The sequence below is a fragment of the Sinohyriopsis cumingii genome, chromosome 16 (genome assembly GCF_028554795.1).
Source record: "Sinohyriopsis cumingii isolate HCF-2022 chromosome 16, ASM2855479v2, whole genome shotgun sequence".
NCBI classification, from domain to species: Eukaryota; Metazoa; Mollusca; class Bivalvia; order Unionida; family Unionidae; genus Sinohyriopsis; species Sinohyriopsis cumingii.
Genome location: NC_142976.1, coordinates 77,948,412 through 77,965,110, shown reverse-complemented (window position 1 = coordinate 77,965,110; position 16,699 = coordinate 77,948,412). Strand labels below are relative to the sequence as shown.

Sequence of the window (16,699 nt, the reverse complement as noted above, 5' to 3'; positions counted from 1 at the left end):
TTAACGAGGAACAAGACCAATTATTGCAGTGAGCTTACAATTCCTAAATTGGCACTCTGAAGTTTGCTCAAGAATAAGCAGAATTTTCACTATTACTTGAAACGAAATCACAGTCTATATATTTTACAAATAGAACAATAGAAAATCAAATTTCAATATTGCTGTTTTTCAAATAACTGTCCATCTCTTTTTTAAAGAAAAACAGAATGTAAATTCAACAGTCAACAAAATGTAAGTTTTATCAGCAAATGTGAGCAAGGCCAATAGAATGTGAATTTTACCAACCAAAGGAATGCAATTTTAATCAGCCAAAAAGGAAGTTTTCAGCAAGCTTTAAGTACAGCCAAAAGAAATAAATTTTGTCAGCAAAACAAGATAACAGCTAATAGAATGCAAGTTTTATAAGCCAAAAAAAATGCAAGCTGAGTCTGTCAAAAAAATGTTTTATTATCAATATGTGAACAAAGCCAACAGAATATAAACTGTACCTGCAACATGTAAGCCAGCCAATATAATGTAAGTTTAATCATCAATACATCAACATAGCCAAAACAATGTAACTTTTAGCTGCAACATATCAGCATAGCCAAAGGTATGCAAGCTATCAGAACACAGCCAACAAAATTTTTACCAGCAATATGTGAACACAACCAACAGATGCAATTTTAGTAAGGAAAATATATCAGCCAAATTAAAAATTTACTAAATCAATATTACTGAGGCGTAAGAATGATTATTCTCAAACTTTTTTGGATATCATGCTGAACTCAGTGGATTAAGGAAATTAATGATGGTAATTTACAGTACGCACCTGAAATTCCATCAAAGCCATATGATGGTTGTGGCATTCCAAGAGGCTGGGTGGGGTAGGGAGCAGGTACACTGCTTGCTGGATGGGATGTGGCTGCTTCTTGTCTTGGTTCCCTGGAAGGTAACTGAATAAAGACAAATAGCAATTTTACATGCTTGAAAATAGCCCTTATATGGAGGTCTTAGAAAAATGACAAATTATACAAGGCAAGTATGATTTGATATGTCCTACACTGAATTATATAAAGGCAAGACTTGTATTTTTATGCATGAAAATAAAAACAAAAAGACAAAGATCAGATTTTTCTAGCACTGAATTCCACTGATACTAATTTCCTTAATATCCTTAATTCCTATCTATACTCTCTTATATCACATTAAACAAGGCCACTTTAAATGCTTCTATTAATGGTATCTTGTAATTTTTTAAAAATTGCAACTGATGAATAAAAACAGAAAATATATTAGATCCTTAAATCCTGAATATGAGAAAAATCCTTTCTCTAACATGACCATGACTATAAAAAAAACTTTAACAAACCACATGCCATTTTAAACAGGGTTTCTGATAGTATAAGTTTATACTACTACATAATCTCCCCTTTGTACAATGACTCTTCCCCTATAGCAAAATATTCATATGTCATTCTGCATTTACTGCCTTCATGTTATTTTCATATATACTACCTATTATACCAATCTTAGTGAATTTAATCAGTCAAACAGAAAAACATTAAAATGATTTAAGATGAACAGATGACAATAATCCATAATTTCCAGAAATGTCCAAACATTGAGAAAGTGCTCCAACCTTCTTTTTTTTTCATATGGAAGTTTTGGCTGCAAACTGTTTCATGTACTGTATTTGCTCACATTTAATACACACCCATTTGCAAACAGTCCCAGATCAGTTGTTGCATGCTGCACCAGTATCTCAAGCCTGGAATTCATAAAATTTTCTATGCCTGAGTCTGTGATTAAGTTTCCACTATCTGCCAATCATAAATGAGCATTCAAAAGTAACATCATTTGTGAGTGGTCAAAACAAAATCACCAGCTCAAACTCAAGTCCAGTTTTCTCATTTCCAGACTGGGTCCTCCATCATAAAACATTACTCAACATTTTGAGTGGCAACTGCTACTTCAGACTTGGAAATATTTCTCAAATCTAAGGCTGATTGGTCAATGCATTGCGTGATGGCAGATATGGGTCTCATACGCTGGTAGATGGAATTTGCAAAATCAATACTGTAATAGGTAAATTAAAATTGGGATATTTGTTACAATGCTGACATTGAAGAAATATGGAACTATTTCATTATCATCATCATCACCACCATCACCAACATGTTATTATCATCACAATCATTCTCACCATTTTCATCATCATTACTATCAAAATCATCATTAAAACTGTCAACATCACTACAACCACCACCATCATCATCATCATCACCACTGCTGCCCCAGACATTTTTTACGAGCTACTTCGTTATGAAATTTTGTATGGAATATTGAGAATTAGAGTGAGAAAAAAACACGCACTCACCGTGCTGCATATTGCAGTCATCCATTCGCTGAAAATAGAGAAAAAGCAAACAACGCAGCCTGAATAGTAAGTACAGTAGGGATATTGTATGAAAAATAGTGGCACTGTATGGGGAGAGGAATAAAAAAAATATTATTTGAATTTGCTGGTGTCTGTCTGTTGAATTGTATTTTCTTTTCTTTTATAAGCATATGGAATTCTCCATTAAAATTGTATTGGTGGAGAGTGTTAATGAAAAACTGCTTACACCCTCCACCACACAGAACTAAATTAAACAATATTATCTGGCAATGTAAAATCTCTAAAATTAAGCAATTAGGTTGTTAGTACATTATATACCTACATATAAATCAGGTCCAACTGCTACCAACACATCCAGATCTTCCCTCGCATATTATGCCAGCAGATCAGAGTCTATGTTGTTTGTTCTACTTATTAAGCCTTATGAACCATATAGACCCAGATCTGATAGTGCATTATGCAAGAGCAGATACAGATCTATGTAGTTAACAATTGGATGTGACTTATACTTGAGTATGTATGGTAGGTTCTACTATTTCAAGGCCATATAATGAGCTCAAAATACATCAGTTTTCACATCAATAAAAATTAAATTTGTTTACTAAATGTTTTCATGTGTCATAATCAGACATGAAACTAATTGTACAACCCACTTCAGAAAACTTCATCATTATTATTATTATAAGTAGTATTGTTATTCAGACATTTGTAATGATATTATTTTTCCAGATATGAGGCTACTTTCAGTTGTCATAGACCCTGGGGATCTTCTGCTGTTTTCTTTCTATTCTATGAGTTATTATTATAATTATTATTATTATTACTGCTACAGTAAAAAATTATCCATATGGTCACTGCTGGACAAAATCTTTTGGTCATTTACTGGATGTGGCCATTATACAGACATTACATTAATATAAGAATGGCCTGAATAGATCACTGTTACAGTATTATTCTTATACTACTTAGTACATACTGAAGATGTTGTTCATTATTGCAGAGAAACCAATGGACCTTGGCCTTGTGACTGGGTTTCTCAGGAATGGCCAACAGACAGCTGACTGAAGCACCTGCAGGTACTTGGGGGCGGTTCTGGAAACCATTAGTATGTTCACCATAGGCAAAATGTTTGCAAACATCCTGGAATGGGAACAAAACAAAACATAAATATGTTAAAGTAGGTAGCATAATATGTATACCATGCTTTTCTCAGCATGATCCCATGTCACAAACCTACTGCCCCTGACCTTTGCATATATGAATCACATTCAAACAAATCCCAAAGTCTTAGAGGGGTAGTGCAAAATTATGTGTACACTTTTGTAGCCTAACAGGTGATACCATATGGTCTCTATTTTAGTTGAATGATGTTTTGTTGTTGATAATTTGATCTCAATACATTACTAGTATATACAGTAGCCCACCAATCCCGCTCTTCCAAGCTAAACTGTTGCCTACTTGCCAAAGTGAATGTCAGATTGAGAGTGATTTCCCCTTGCACAGAAAGACTGGCATCAAATCCTATCAAACTGTCAGTTACTTCTAAAGCATATGTGCATGCTGTTCAAGGGATGTAACTGCAGTGAAGGCATATTTGTATTATGATCAGGTAATTATATTTGAAGAAGTGTATTTTACTCCAAAAATGCTTTCTTCTTCAGATACATTACCAAATCATAATGTAATAGGTAATTTCCCTTAAAAATTAAGAATTTTTAAAAGGGAGCTAATGATCGCATCCTTTACTTGTAATTGTAATGATTACACACTAGCTTTATTTGTAATTGTAATGATTACACACTAGCTTTGCTTGTAATTGTAATGATTACACACTAGCTTTACTTGTACTTGTAATGATTACATGCCAGCTTTATTTGTACTTGTAATGATTACATGCCACATTTACTTGTAACTGTAATGATTACATGCCACATTTACTTGTAACTGTAATGATTACACACTAGCTTTACTTGTAATTGTAATGATTACATGCTAGGTTTACTGGAACTTGTAATGATTACATGCCACATTTACTTGTAACTGTAATGATTACATGCCACATTTACTTGTAACTGTAATGATTACACACTAGCTTTACTTGAAATTGTAATGATTACATGCTAGGTTTACTGGAACTTGTAATGATTACATGCCACATTACTAATAATTGTAATGATTACATGCCACATTTACTTGTAATTGTAATGATTACACACTAGCTTTGCTTGTAATTGTAATGATTACATGCTAGGTTTACTTGAACTTGTAATGATTACATGCCAGCTTTACTTGTACTTGTAATGATTACATGCCACATTTACTAATAATTGTAATGATTACATGCCACATTTACTTGTAACTGTAATGATTACATGCCACATTTACTTGTAACTGTAATGATTACATGCCACATTTACTTGTAATTGTAATGATTACACACTAGCTTTACTTGTAATTGTAATGATTACATGCTAGGTTTACTGGAACTTGTAATGATTACATGCCACATTTACTAATAATTGTAATGATTACATGCCACATTTACTTGTAATTGTAATGATTACACACTAGCTTTGCTTGTAATTGTGATGATTACATGCTAGGTTTACTTGAACTTGTAATGATTACATGCCAGCTTTACTTGTACTTGTAATGATTACATGCCATTTTTACTTGTAATTGTAATGATTACATGCCACATTTACTTGTAACTGTAATGATTACACACTAGCTTTACTTGTAATTGTAATGATTACATGCTAGGTTTACTGGAACTTGTAATGATTACATGCCACATTTACTAATAATTGTAATGATTACATGCCACATTTACTTGTAATTGTAATGATTACACACTAGCTTTGCTTGTAATTGTAATGATTACATGCTAGGTTTACTTGAACTTGTAATGATTACATGCCAGCTTTACTTGTACTTGTAATGATTACATGCCACATTTACTTGTAACTGTAATGATTACATGCCACATTTACTTGTAATTGTAATGATTACACACTAGCTTTACTTGTAATTGTAATGATTACATGCTAGGTTTGCTGGAACTTGTAATGATTACATGCCACATTTACTAATAACTGTAATGATTACATGCCACATTTACTTGTAATGATTACATGCTAGGTTTACTTGAACTTGTAATGATTACATGCCAGCTTTACTTGTACTTGTAATGATTACATGCCACATTTACTTGTAATTGTAATAATTGCATGCCACATTTACTTGTAATTGTAATGATTACATGTTAGGTTTACTTGAACTTGTAATGATTACATGCATTTTACTTGTACTTGTAATGATTACATGCCACATTTACTTGTAATTGTAATGATTACACACTAGCTTTACTTGTAATTGTAATGATTACATGCTAGTTTTGCTTGTACTTGTAATGATTACATGCCATATTTACTTGTAATTGTAATGATTACATGCCACATTTACTAATACTTGTAATGATTTCATGCCACATTTACTTGTAATTGTAATGATTACATGCCATATTTACTTGTAATTGTAATGATTACATACCACATTTACTTGTAATTGTAATGATTTACATGCCACATTTACTTGTAATTGTAATGATTTACATGCCACATTTACTTGTAATTGTAATGATTAAATGCCATATTTACTTGTAATTGTAATGATTACATGCCATATTTACTTGTAATTGTAATGATTACATGCCACATTTACTAATACTTGTAATGATTTCATGCCACATTTACTTGTAATGATTTCATGCCACATTTACTTGTACTTGTAATGATTACATACTAGCTTTACTTGTAATTGTAATGATTACATGCCACATTTACTTGTAATTGTAATGATTACATGCTAGCTTTACTTGTAACGATTACATGCTAGCTTTACTTGTAATTGTAATGATTACATGCCACATTTACTTGTAATGATTACCTGCTAGCTTTACTTGTACTGAATCATTTTTATCACCCTCAAGATGATATTCTTCAAGTGTATTTACAATACAGTTTTAATTGTATTAGTATATTCCTTGTATCTTAGAAGTTTTGCACTAAATTTTCATTAACCATGACCTTTGTGTAGCGTAGACAACAATAGGGTTAAAGTTACATCAGTGAGGTGTTTTTTACCCTGAACAATGTGAAATATGAAAACATGTTCTCTGAGATCAAGAAATACTCTAATCTGCTTTGTTTTATAGGACTGGGTTGTCTCCACATAAATAATCTAGCATCTGGATTGACTAGTCTTCATGGATCCAGTAAATCTAGTTGATTCCTTGTAACCTGAATTGCTGTTCAGGTAATGGAATTTCTATCTTGAATATTGTTATATGTATCAAGTTCCATGTCCTCAACAAGATTCAAGTTAACACAAATGATAACAGATGACTTTTCAAAACTAATAATATCTTGTCTTAGCTTCTTAAAGAAGCTGGAATTATCATCAATATGACGATATAGATTTATCAAGATTATTATATTACAATCACTCAATATATCTAATATCCATCCTCACCATCACATCTTAATCTTTGTATAACACATTCAAAATTATGTCAAAATTGAAATTCAACACCAGCACTTTTACAAGGATTATCAATGTATACCATAGGGGTGCAGGACTGAGAGTCAAAAATCTCCTTGGTGTCAAAACTGGAGGTCAGATTGAGTAAAAAAACAAACTTTGGCATAAATAATGGTGGTCAAATAAAAAATTTGGGGGTCTCTGAAGTGCAAATTTTGGCAAAGGGAAACACTGATTATGATTAAAAAAATACACCACCATTCTGTCTCTCAATATTTGTCAGTCTTTGCAGTACAGTGTGTTTCTTGTCAACACATAATGGACATGTTTTTGTTTAACATAATGGAAGATATCTCTACTTTTTAATCTGGAACAATACATATCCAATACATTCTTTAATAAAATTTTAATCTGATCGTTTATAATTTAATATTTTAAATATAATTTCAACCAAGTAATTTGATATGTCAAATTAATTTGAATATGATAAGCTAAATTTAAAGTATCATCTAATGATGACACCATGGACATGTTTCATGTTCACTCTTTTATTCAATACATGAAGATCACTTGGAATAAAAGCCATTTAGCAAGAGAAAAAAAGAAGGGCTTTGACAGAATATGGTTACAAAACAAGACACCTTCCAGTTATTACTTTTTTGAGCTAATCTCTCACTTTCCAAGTGTTACTGTCGAGTTAACCTATTACATGTACTCACTCACAAAAAATATAAAAGATTCAATTTAAAAGCAAAAGAAATATCTAACATATTTCATATTTACAATCAGATGAAAGTGAGTTTTGTTTTCAAAATCTTCTGATCACTGAGTGTTAACTGTGTTTAACACTGAAACATTAGACTTTCCTAAATCTCAATGAACCAAACTGTACCATTTGGGTGTGTTTTTTAGTGCTAAGGTGACTGTTATAAAGACTTCTTTGGGTTTGAGTGGAACATCCATGTACTGGTAATATTAATTAACAACACCTGGGTGCATGGTATTCCCCCCCCCCCCCACTTGACTGACATCTGTTTAACAGCCAAATGCAAAAGCAATTGGCCAAAAAATCAGTATCTTATACTTTCTGCAGAAGTTTCTTCCAATGATGTTGTTTGCATATATTATGAAAACAGCTGCTTCAAGGTTATTTAAATGTTTTTCTGTTTTGATTAATAATGGCAATGTTTGATGGCAGATTAGTATCATCTGTACAAATATGAGAGACTTTCAAGCTTGGATGTTTTCTCTAAAATTCTGTTGAGCAGTTTTTGAGAAGATCTTTCAAGGTTTCCTATTTTTAGGAATGGTGCCATGTATGACTGCAGCTTGGCATACTCTTTGCAAAACATGAAAGTATTTTATACCAGGATGCTTTCTGTCAAATTTAATCAAATACTGGTGAGTGGTTTTTGAGAAGTTCCTTAAAAAGTTCCTCTATTTTAAGCAACAGTGGCCATATTTAATGTCCAGCATAAAAAGATGCACTTTTCATTCACTGTTACTTCTTACACTATACCAATGTGAATAATTTACTGCTTTTGTTTAAAGAAATCAAATTACCTTCAAACAAATCTTTGCTTTTACTTCATAGTCTCCTTGTTTCTTGTATACTAAAAGGTAGCTATCTTGACACAATTTGACGAACACATTGTTCCATCCCCCGGAAAAAACATTCTCTGAAATGAAAAATTAACATCAAAGCATTTCATTCCTCAGTAACCAGTTGATGGTCTTTATCACTATTTTTCTTCTCTGTATCTCTTTTCTTCTTACCAAAAACCATTGCTTCTTTCTATTTTTATTATCTTTTTTGTCCTCTATTTTGTTACATATACATGTCTGCGCTGGTACAGTAAATGCATTGTCTGTAAATTCTGATGGCCCTCGTACTGACTTAATACCACTATAAAGACTTCTTTAAATAACATTTCATGATTTTACATACAAAGTATTTAAAGAAGAAGAACTGTAAAACAAAAGTTTCTTGAAGAGACCGATGCTCTACTGGCCAAAAAGATTTTCCCAGAATTCAAGTCACAACCATTTATTTCTTTTCACAGATAAGTGGTGAAACAATCTCTGATATTATTCAGTAGTAACAAGGCTTCTAAACTAGCAGCTGTTGTATACATACTGTATGTCATGACACCAATTTGATTAAGATCAAAAAGATATCATAAAAAGTCTTTTAGTGAAAATTCCATGTTGATATGAGCATCCGTTCAGGTGGAGTAGCAATAGCAAAATTTACAAGATGGCCAATGTGACAGACATACTAGATGTATGAGAAGTACTATTTTCATTTACAACCAATTATGCGTCATAAGAAATCTTCCGGTGAAAAGCTGGTATCAATATGAATGTCTGATAATGAGAAATAGGAATACGACTGTCAAGATGGCAGCTTTAGCAGCCTTACTGGACATCAGATCAGTACCATTTTCATTTAGGTCCAGTGAAACATTGTATGAAGTCTTTCAGTGAAAACCTGTGTTGATATGACTATCAATTCTAAAGGAGCAGTGACAGCAAGATTTTTTATGATGGCCACTGTAGGTGCCATATTGGAAGTTTGAATGACAATGTTTTCATTTTTGGGATCAAGAAGACATCATATGAAATCTTCTGTTGAAAATCTGATCCTGTCAATATGACTTTCTGTTCTGGACAAAAAGCAGTCACAAGATTTTCAAGATGGTTGCTGTTGTGTTCATATTGGATTTCAGATCAGTACCATTTTCACTTAGGTCCAAATTGACATCATAAGAAGTAAATGAAAACCCTGTGTTGATATGACCATCCATTCTGGAGGAATAGCTATAACATGATTTTCATATTGGATATACAAGCCACATCATTTTCATTTAGGACCAACCTCAATTATACTAAGTCTTCTTGTGAAACTCCCATGTCAATATGACTTTCTGTTCAGGAGGAATTGCAATAACAATATTTTCAAGATGGTTGCTATGGCAACCTAAATGGATGTCAGATTGATACCATTTATATGTAAGGCCAACTAGATAGTGTATGAAGAATTAGTGAAACCCCCTAATAATATGACCATCAATTCAGGATGATTAGTGATAACATGATTTTCAAGATAATCAATGATCACTGTGGAGGCCATATTGAATTTGCAAACAGCACCATTTTCATCCAGGACCAACTAGATCATGGGATGAATGAATTTCATGGGAATGCTCCAAAATGGAAAAGAGTAGCAGATGGATGGACAGTGGGCCATCCCATATGCTCTCCTGGTCTATAACCTGTAGAGCTAAAAACTGACAATTGTTCTACTGTAGTTGTTACCATATGCAAATTATGAAAGAATACACATTTAAAAAAATACCAGCAATGAATGAATATGATGTGCAATGTTCAGGAAGGCAAGATAAACTTGCAAAAATTGTAATTTGATTCAATTATGAACTAATTTATGTTTGTAAACCAGGCACATGTATGCACCATAATGGAGATGAAAATTTCTTAGTCTAAAATGTTTTTAATTATTTTCAAACATTAGAAAAATGAATTTAATGGTATGGCAATTTAAACAGGCCACCAAACTAGGCCTCAAATGGTTTTGCTTGACTGTATTAAAAAGGAGTCTAAATCCAAATGTTAAACAAAAATCTTCAAAAACAGCTCAAAATCTAATCAGGTCATACTGGCATATGTAGATATCAAAACCATTGTTTTAAAATTTAAGACATCTTTTGAAGCTATTATCATTATGCACCCTGAGATTTTACAATGTGAAATTCACATGCTTTGAGTAACCGTGGAGTGACACTGCAGTACTATCACTTCTAGAAGCCTAGTTTATACACTAGTATTAGCCTCTACAGCTAAGGTTACATATGAAATGGGGGCCCTGAGTGGCTGAGTGGTCTAAAGTGCTCTCTGTTATGGATCACTGCCATCTCACCTCTGTCTGTGTGGGTTTGAGTCTAGGATTCAGCCAATGTGGGTATGTGAGAAAGCTTGCCAGTAGCTTCTTGTGGGTTGGTGGTTCTTCCCGGGTTCTTCCTCCACCACTGATACTGGCCACCATGCATAGCCTATCGTTGCTGAAAAATGGCTTTAAACCCCACAACAACAACAACATATTAAATGCATCCACTCCATTCCTTAAAATCCTATATTCATAGTTTATACACTAGTATTAGCCTCTACAGCTAAGGTTACATATGAAATGCATCCACTCCACTCATTAAAATCTGACTGAACTAGTTCAAAATGTGCCTTCTATGAAATCTAAGATGTACACACCAGGAAATATATACTTAATTTTATGTGATCATAAGCTAAACAAAAATACTTAACTTTTACTAGATGAGCAGATAATTTTGGTCATGTTACCTTCCTTGTTTCAAGAGTATAGTAATAACAAATTTACAAAAACATAAAAAACCCAATAAATGACATTTAAACACAAAATTTCAAGAAAGGCACTGACATGAAATGTAGGTCACAGTGACCTGCTTTTGTAATAAGATGTCATATTTATGAAAATGCATCCTATCACCGAGTTTCATGATTCATAGTAGGCTAGTATGCATATAGCATGCCAGAATCTCTTGTGTTTATGAGCAAAATGCAACGTGACCAAAGCCATAAATGATAAAATACAGGTCATTTTGACCTTTTTTATTATAAGGGTGTGGTACTAACAAATGCATATCATCATCAACTTCAACATTCAGCCTGAGCAGTGCCTGAAAAATGAACAGTAAACACAAAATGTAATATAAGCCACTGAAGCCCAAAATATAGGCCATAAGGATCAGCTTTTCAGTGAGGGTTTAGCTCTTCAAGACTCATTCCCTCATTAAGCTCCACGATTCTAGATATGATATGGTACATAGCATGCAAAACACCTATGTGGTCATGAGCAAAATGCAGCACATAACCTAGGCCAGTCAAATGTGAAATGTAGATCACAGTGTCCTTTTAAGCATAGGCGTGGCACTATAAAATCATCAAATTTAATGAGTCTAGCACAAACAGGTAAAACACAAAATTTAAACAAAGTCAGTGAAGGATGAAATTTGGGATCACAGTGGCCTACTTCTGTGAATAGGGTGTAGTAGTCATCAAAATACATCCCCTCAAAAAGACAATTGATCAACATTTATGATGAGGGTATAGAACTTGTCAAGATGTATCCCAACACAATAATTCATGATTCCAGATATAACCATGTGTATACAGGCTGCAAAAACTTTAGCTAAATGCAAAACACACTTAACCAAAGATGTAGGGAAGAAAGAACTGTGAAACCCATTCCAAACTGTTGCCTAGGTCTTATGTAGAAAGAATGGCCGTGATGCAGTAATGCTATACATATTTTATATGCTTTTATATGCGTGGATGCCCAATATTGATGCTGGGAAATACAACAGCTTTTGCCTATTTCAAAGAGGCAAGGTAATTCTTTTTTTAAAATTAAGCATACTTAATTATCATGAAGTCTGACTGGCCCATGCATATACTTTTGGAATGCAAATATGTTCATCCACTTGTCTGTTGATTCTGTACTTTGCACTGAAATGTTTTTTAAGTGAAATACACTAATGATTCATGCATCTACTGATAGATTTGAAGAAAAAATGTCTAGTTATGAAGGCTCTGGTCCTCTATAAAACACTTTACAATGAATTCAAAGTATATAAATATTATTACTTGAGTTTCAATGCTCATTCCATTTTATGTAAAATGAAGCAAGCTGAGGTTTTTCATTGTGTCTTGCTATTTTTTCTTGAGGAATCATCTTGCTTCTATTTTCATGAAATCTTATTTATTCTCTCAGTTTTATTAGGTGTTCTCACCCTCATCATCATCATTATCATTTTCCATCTCATCATCATAATATATAATCCTCGAAAATGTATTGAATGGTTCTATAGTTTGTTATGTATATTTAATTTTTGCATTGTATGTTGGTTTTTTATTTAGTTATTATATGCTACAGGTTATGTAAAATTGTATTTTGCAGCTGACCTTTTCCAAAATCAAATTCATTGTCTACCTGATCAGAATCATCGACTTGTTAGTCTGTAAATAACTAATACATAGATAATATTTTCTCTATGAGTGTGGGTTGAATATTAGGTTCATTATCAATAGAAGAAAAACATATTTATCTTGCTCTGAGTCAAGGGTATTGTGTTAGTGATGTTCTTTATAGTAATTTTAGTAACAGAATCTTCAAGGATGGAAGTTTCCATTAAGTAATACTTTTTCTTTTAGAAAATGCTAATTGTGACCTAGGTCAAGCAGAGGGCTTTACAATCTTGTTAAATGGGAAAATTATTTACTTGTATTGCAAGATAGTGAAGCAGAATCATTGTCATGTTTGGTATTTTGATTTTTGTAAAATTAACTAGTTCAAATTGTTCTTCTCTGGAAATACAAAGTGCTCTGTAATATTCTTAAAAGAGACATTAACTTAGAAGTAGAGTAAATTCAAACCTGAAAACCTTGGATTATATTACTGTGATTCAACAAATGACTGTTGGCACATCGTTACAATTCAAGCCATTGGCACATTAGTAAATCTGAAACTACAGGCCAAAACAGGCATATCAACACCTTCAGCGTTGAAAATTATTTGAAATACCTCTAAAATGTATTCAGAACTTTATTCTTTAGGACTTGTGTTAGAAATTCTAGAATTATTTGGTATTTATTTTGCAATACCATAAGTTATTTTGACATTTTTACTTTGTATTAAGGGAAATTATTTGTTTAATTTTACAAAACTTGTTGGTTTTCACACTTTTCTATTAATTATTTTAAGACCATAGAGTAGCAATAATTTGACTGCTTAGCTTTATGTACTAGTTTTTGAGAACTGTAAATGTTTATGACATTATCCTTATTGTTTAATCACTGTATTATTATCATTATCACAACAATCTTCTTCCTCCTCCTCATCTTAAAATCACCATCCTCTTTTAAATGGATTTAAATATATAGACTGGATGCCTGTTATCTACAGCATTATGATCTTTACTATAACTTTATGTACTACTTCAGCCTGTAGATACTAGTACTAACGCTCTGTATATACTCACTGCTGTGTCGCTTAAGATATCCTGATTTCACTTCACCCATGCTGTTATCTGCAAATAAATATGAGGCTTAGCTTTTGGTAATCAACCAGATGTTAATTTACATTCTCAGGCTAATTAACCCTGCAATATTACAGAAGTAATCATTTGTTGCAGTGAACATGAACTTTGATGAACCAGTAAACTTCATACTGAATACTGACTGATGTAAAGCAAAGAGTAATATGATATGTGTTTACTGGTTATTCAAACTCCATCTTCACAGAAACAAATGTCATTAATTATTTAGTACACGATTTAGTAAAAATGTGAAATTAAACTTGTTTTAGAACAGTAAAAAATGTCATGTTTTGGAATGAACCAACTTTCATTATGAGTACAGAACTATAAATACACATATATCTATTAATATTTCACCAATGAATTATAAGACTGTTACTTGGACCCTTCCCCATTGTCTCATCTGCATCTGTTCAGTGACGTATTGCCCCATATCTAACACGAACATGAATCTCTTCAGAGATGTTCAGCCCCATATCTGCCTTTAACTGTCTCACTTGCATCTGTTCATGATGAATCATCTCATATCTGACATGATCCATGTCTCACCTGCTTTTATTCCATGATGTATCACCACACATCTGACTTGAACCCCATCTCATATGCCTCTATTCAATGATTTTTATGCCCTATATCTGACTTGAACCACATCTCAACTGCATCTGTGCAATGATGTATTGCCCCCATCTGATTTGAACTGCGTAACTTTATGTCTCACCTGCATTTGTGTTCCTTGGACCCTCATCAGCTTTCTCACCTGCATTTGTACAGTGATGTACTGCCCCATACTGGACATGAACCTGGATCTGTTCAGTGAAGTATAGCCCCTTATCTGACTTTAACGCTCTGTCTCATGTGCATCTGATCATGGTGTATCACCCCATATCTGTCTTGAATCACGTCTCAACCACTTATGTTCAATAATGTATCACCCTCATCCAACTTTAATCCCATCTTGCCTGTATCTGTTTTATGCACCACAGCTGACTTGAACTCTCTTTCACCCTGTTCAATACCACATACTGGATTGCCAAAACATAAAACTTCATACTGATGCTGCCTTTGGCTGCAGAAACGTGATACTTATGATAGTATTCTCACACCATCATATTTGTTTGTAAACTCCTACCAATTTTAAAAACATAAGGCATCTAGGATATAAATGATGTACACAACTTAGTCACTTTATTCACTGATTTATAAGTTCTAACTTGATTGTTGCCAGGAGGCTCCCAAATACTGTCAATTTTTTTTGGCATTTTGAATCCAACAGGAGTTTTTTTAGCAATATAGTCACCAAATTTGATTGGACCAGTCTATGTTTTCAAGCAACAGATGTGATGTACTACACTGTCTTTGAAAATCCGAGTAATAACATAAAGTTTGGATTTACATCTCTTTGTCTGAACACATGTATACAAGAATTCATCTTATTTTTTTTATCCAATTTGCTTTAGAAAATGTTAAAACTAAACATTGCAAATATTGGATGCAGATGACAAAGTTTTTACTGAAATAGCCTAGTATATAGACCAGAAATGGACAGTGAGCAGTCTGCTTGCTTGTTTATATCGAAAGCTTCCAATTGTGCTGAAATGCCAATAATTTGATAGTATTTGAGACCCCTTGGTGACAATCAGGTTAGAAATTATAAATCAGTGAATGAAATTACAAAGTTTTGTGCATATTTCATATCCTTGATGCTTTTCAGTTTTAAAATCAGATAGGGGTTACAAACAAATGGAAGAGTGTGCTAATACTATAATGTCTCACAGTGTTTATATACTTCAGGTTAGACAAAATCAGTCTTGGGAACAAAGTTAATACTTCAAAAATAATCCATTAAATTGCAGCATGATTACCTGCATCACTATGGTTCCTGTACCTAATGATGAGATCTAAACACCAGGGTTTGTTAGTATAATTTAACAACAATGCAAGAGTGCCTTTTTATAGAAGTTCTTTACTGTCCTTCTGTGAAAAGTCATTTCTGATATTTCTACCATGCAGTGCTGAATTATGCATTGCACCTTTACATTCTGTTTCCTTTGCAGTAGCACCCAACATTCCAGGTGGTTAATTAATTTTTTTCCCCCTTAGTCTGTCTTCAACATTAAAAGAACCCAGAAACATTTAATTTTTAAGGAGAATTTATTATGATATACCTAATCAATGACTAACAGACTGCCAGTGTGCACACATGTCAACGTGGTAGTGGTGTCTAGGCAGGAAATGACAGGCACAATTAACTGGTTCTGGTGGCTGAAATACATGTAAGTTACATTTTGGAATGGCTGGGATGAAAAGGATTTATTATTTGGATATATAGGCAAAATAAAGTGAAATCCCATTGTTGGCATATAATGTGATGTGATATCCTAAAAGGAAACTGTTATAGTATAAACAAGAAGAACTGATTTAAAACCCACTTCTGCACCTCCTACCACATATAGCAATTTATTCAGTGTTCTTACAAAAAGCTTAATGTGTATGACAATCATGAATCATATATTAATGTAGAAAGCATACAAATCTTAAATACTCATCCTCTTTCCCAAATTCCTTCTAACCCTAACCCCTATTAAATCCTTTATCTCAAAAAAGAAATAAAATACATGCATACATGTTTCAC

At 32.9% G+C, this 16,699-nt stretch overlaps 1 protein-coding gene across 4 annotated transcripts in view; it reads right to left on the bottom strand.

Annotated features, from left to right (window-relative positions):
* The window catches only part of LOC149780854 (uncharacterized), a 36,639-nt gene that overhangs the window by 17,247 nt on the left and 2,693 nt on the right, over positions 1-16,699 (bottom strand). For 3 of the 4 annotated variants that reach the window (XM_089937938.1, XM_089937941.1, XM_089937940.1), the window contains exons 2-6: positions 14,011-14,058; positions 8,486-8,601; positions 3,357-3,520; positions 2,360-2,387; positions 812-935 (exon numbers count right to left, since the gene is read on the bottom strand). In XM_089937938.1, coding sequence (XP_089794064.1) covers positions 812-935; positions 2,360-2,387; positions 3,357-3,520; positions 8,486-8,601; positions 14,011-14,050 — 472 coding nt within the window. In that variant the 5' untranslated portion in view covers positions 14,051-14,058. Of the gene's footprint in view, positions 1-811; positions 936-2,359; positions 2,388-3,356; positions 3,521-8,485; positions 8,602-14,010; positions 14,059-16,232; positions 16,330-16,699 lie in introns of all 4 variants that reach the window. The other variant, XM_089937939.1, reaches the window with a different exon arrangement.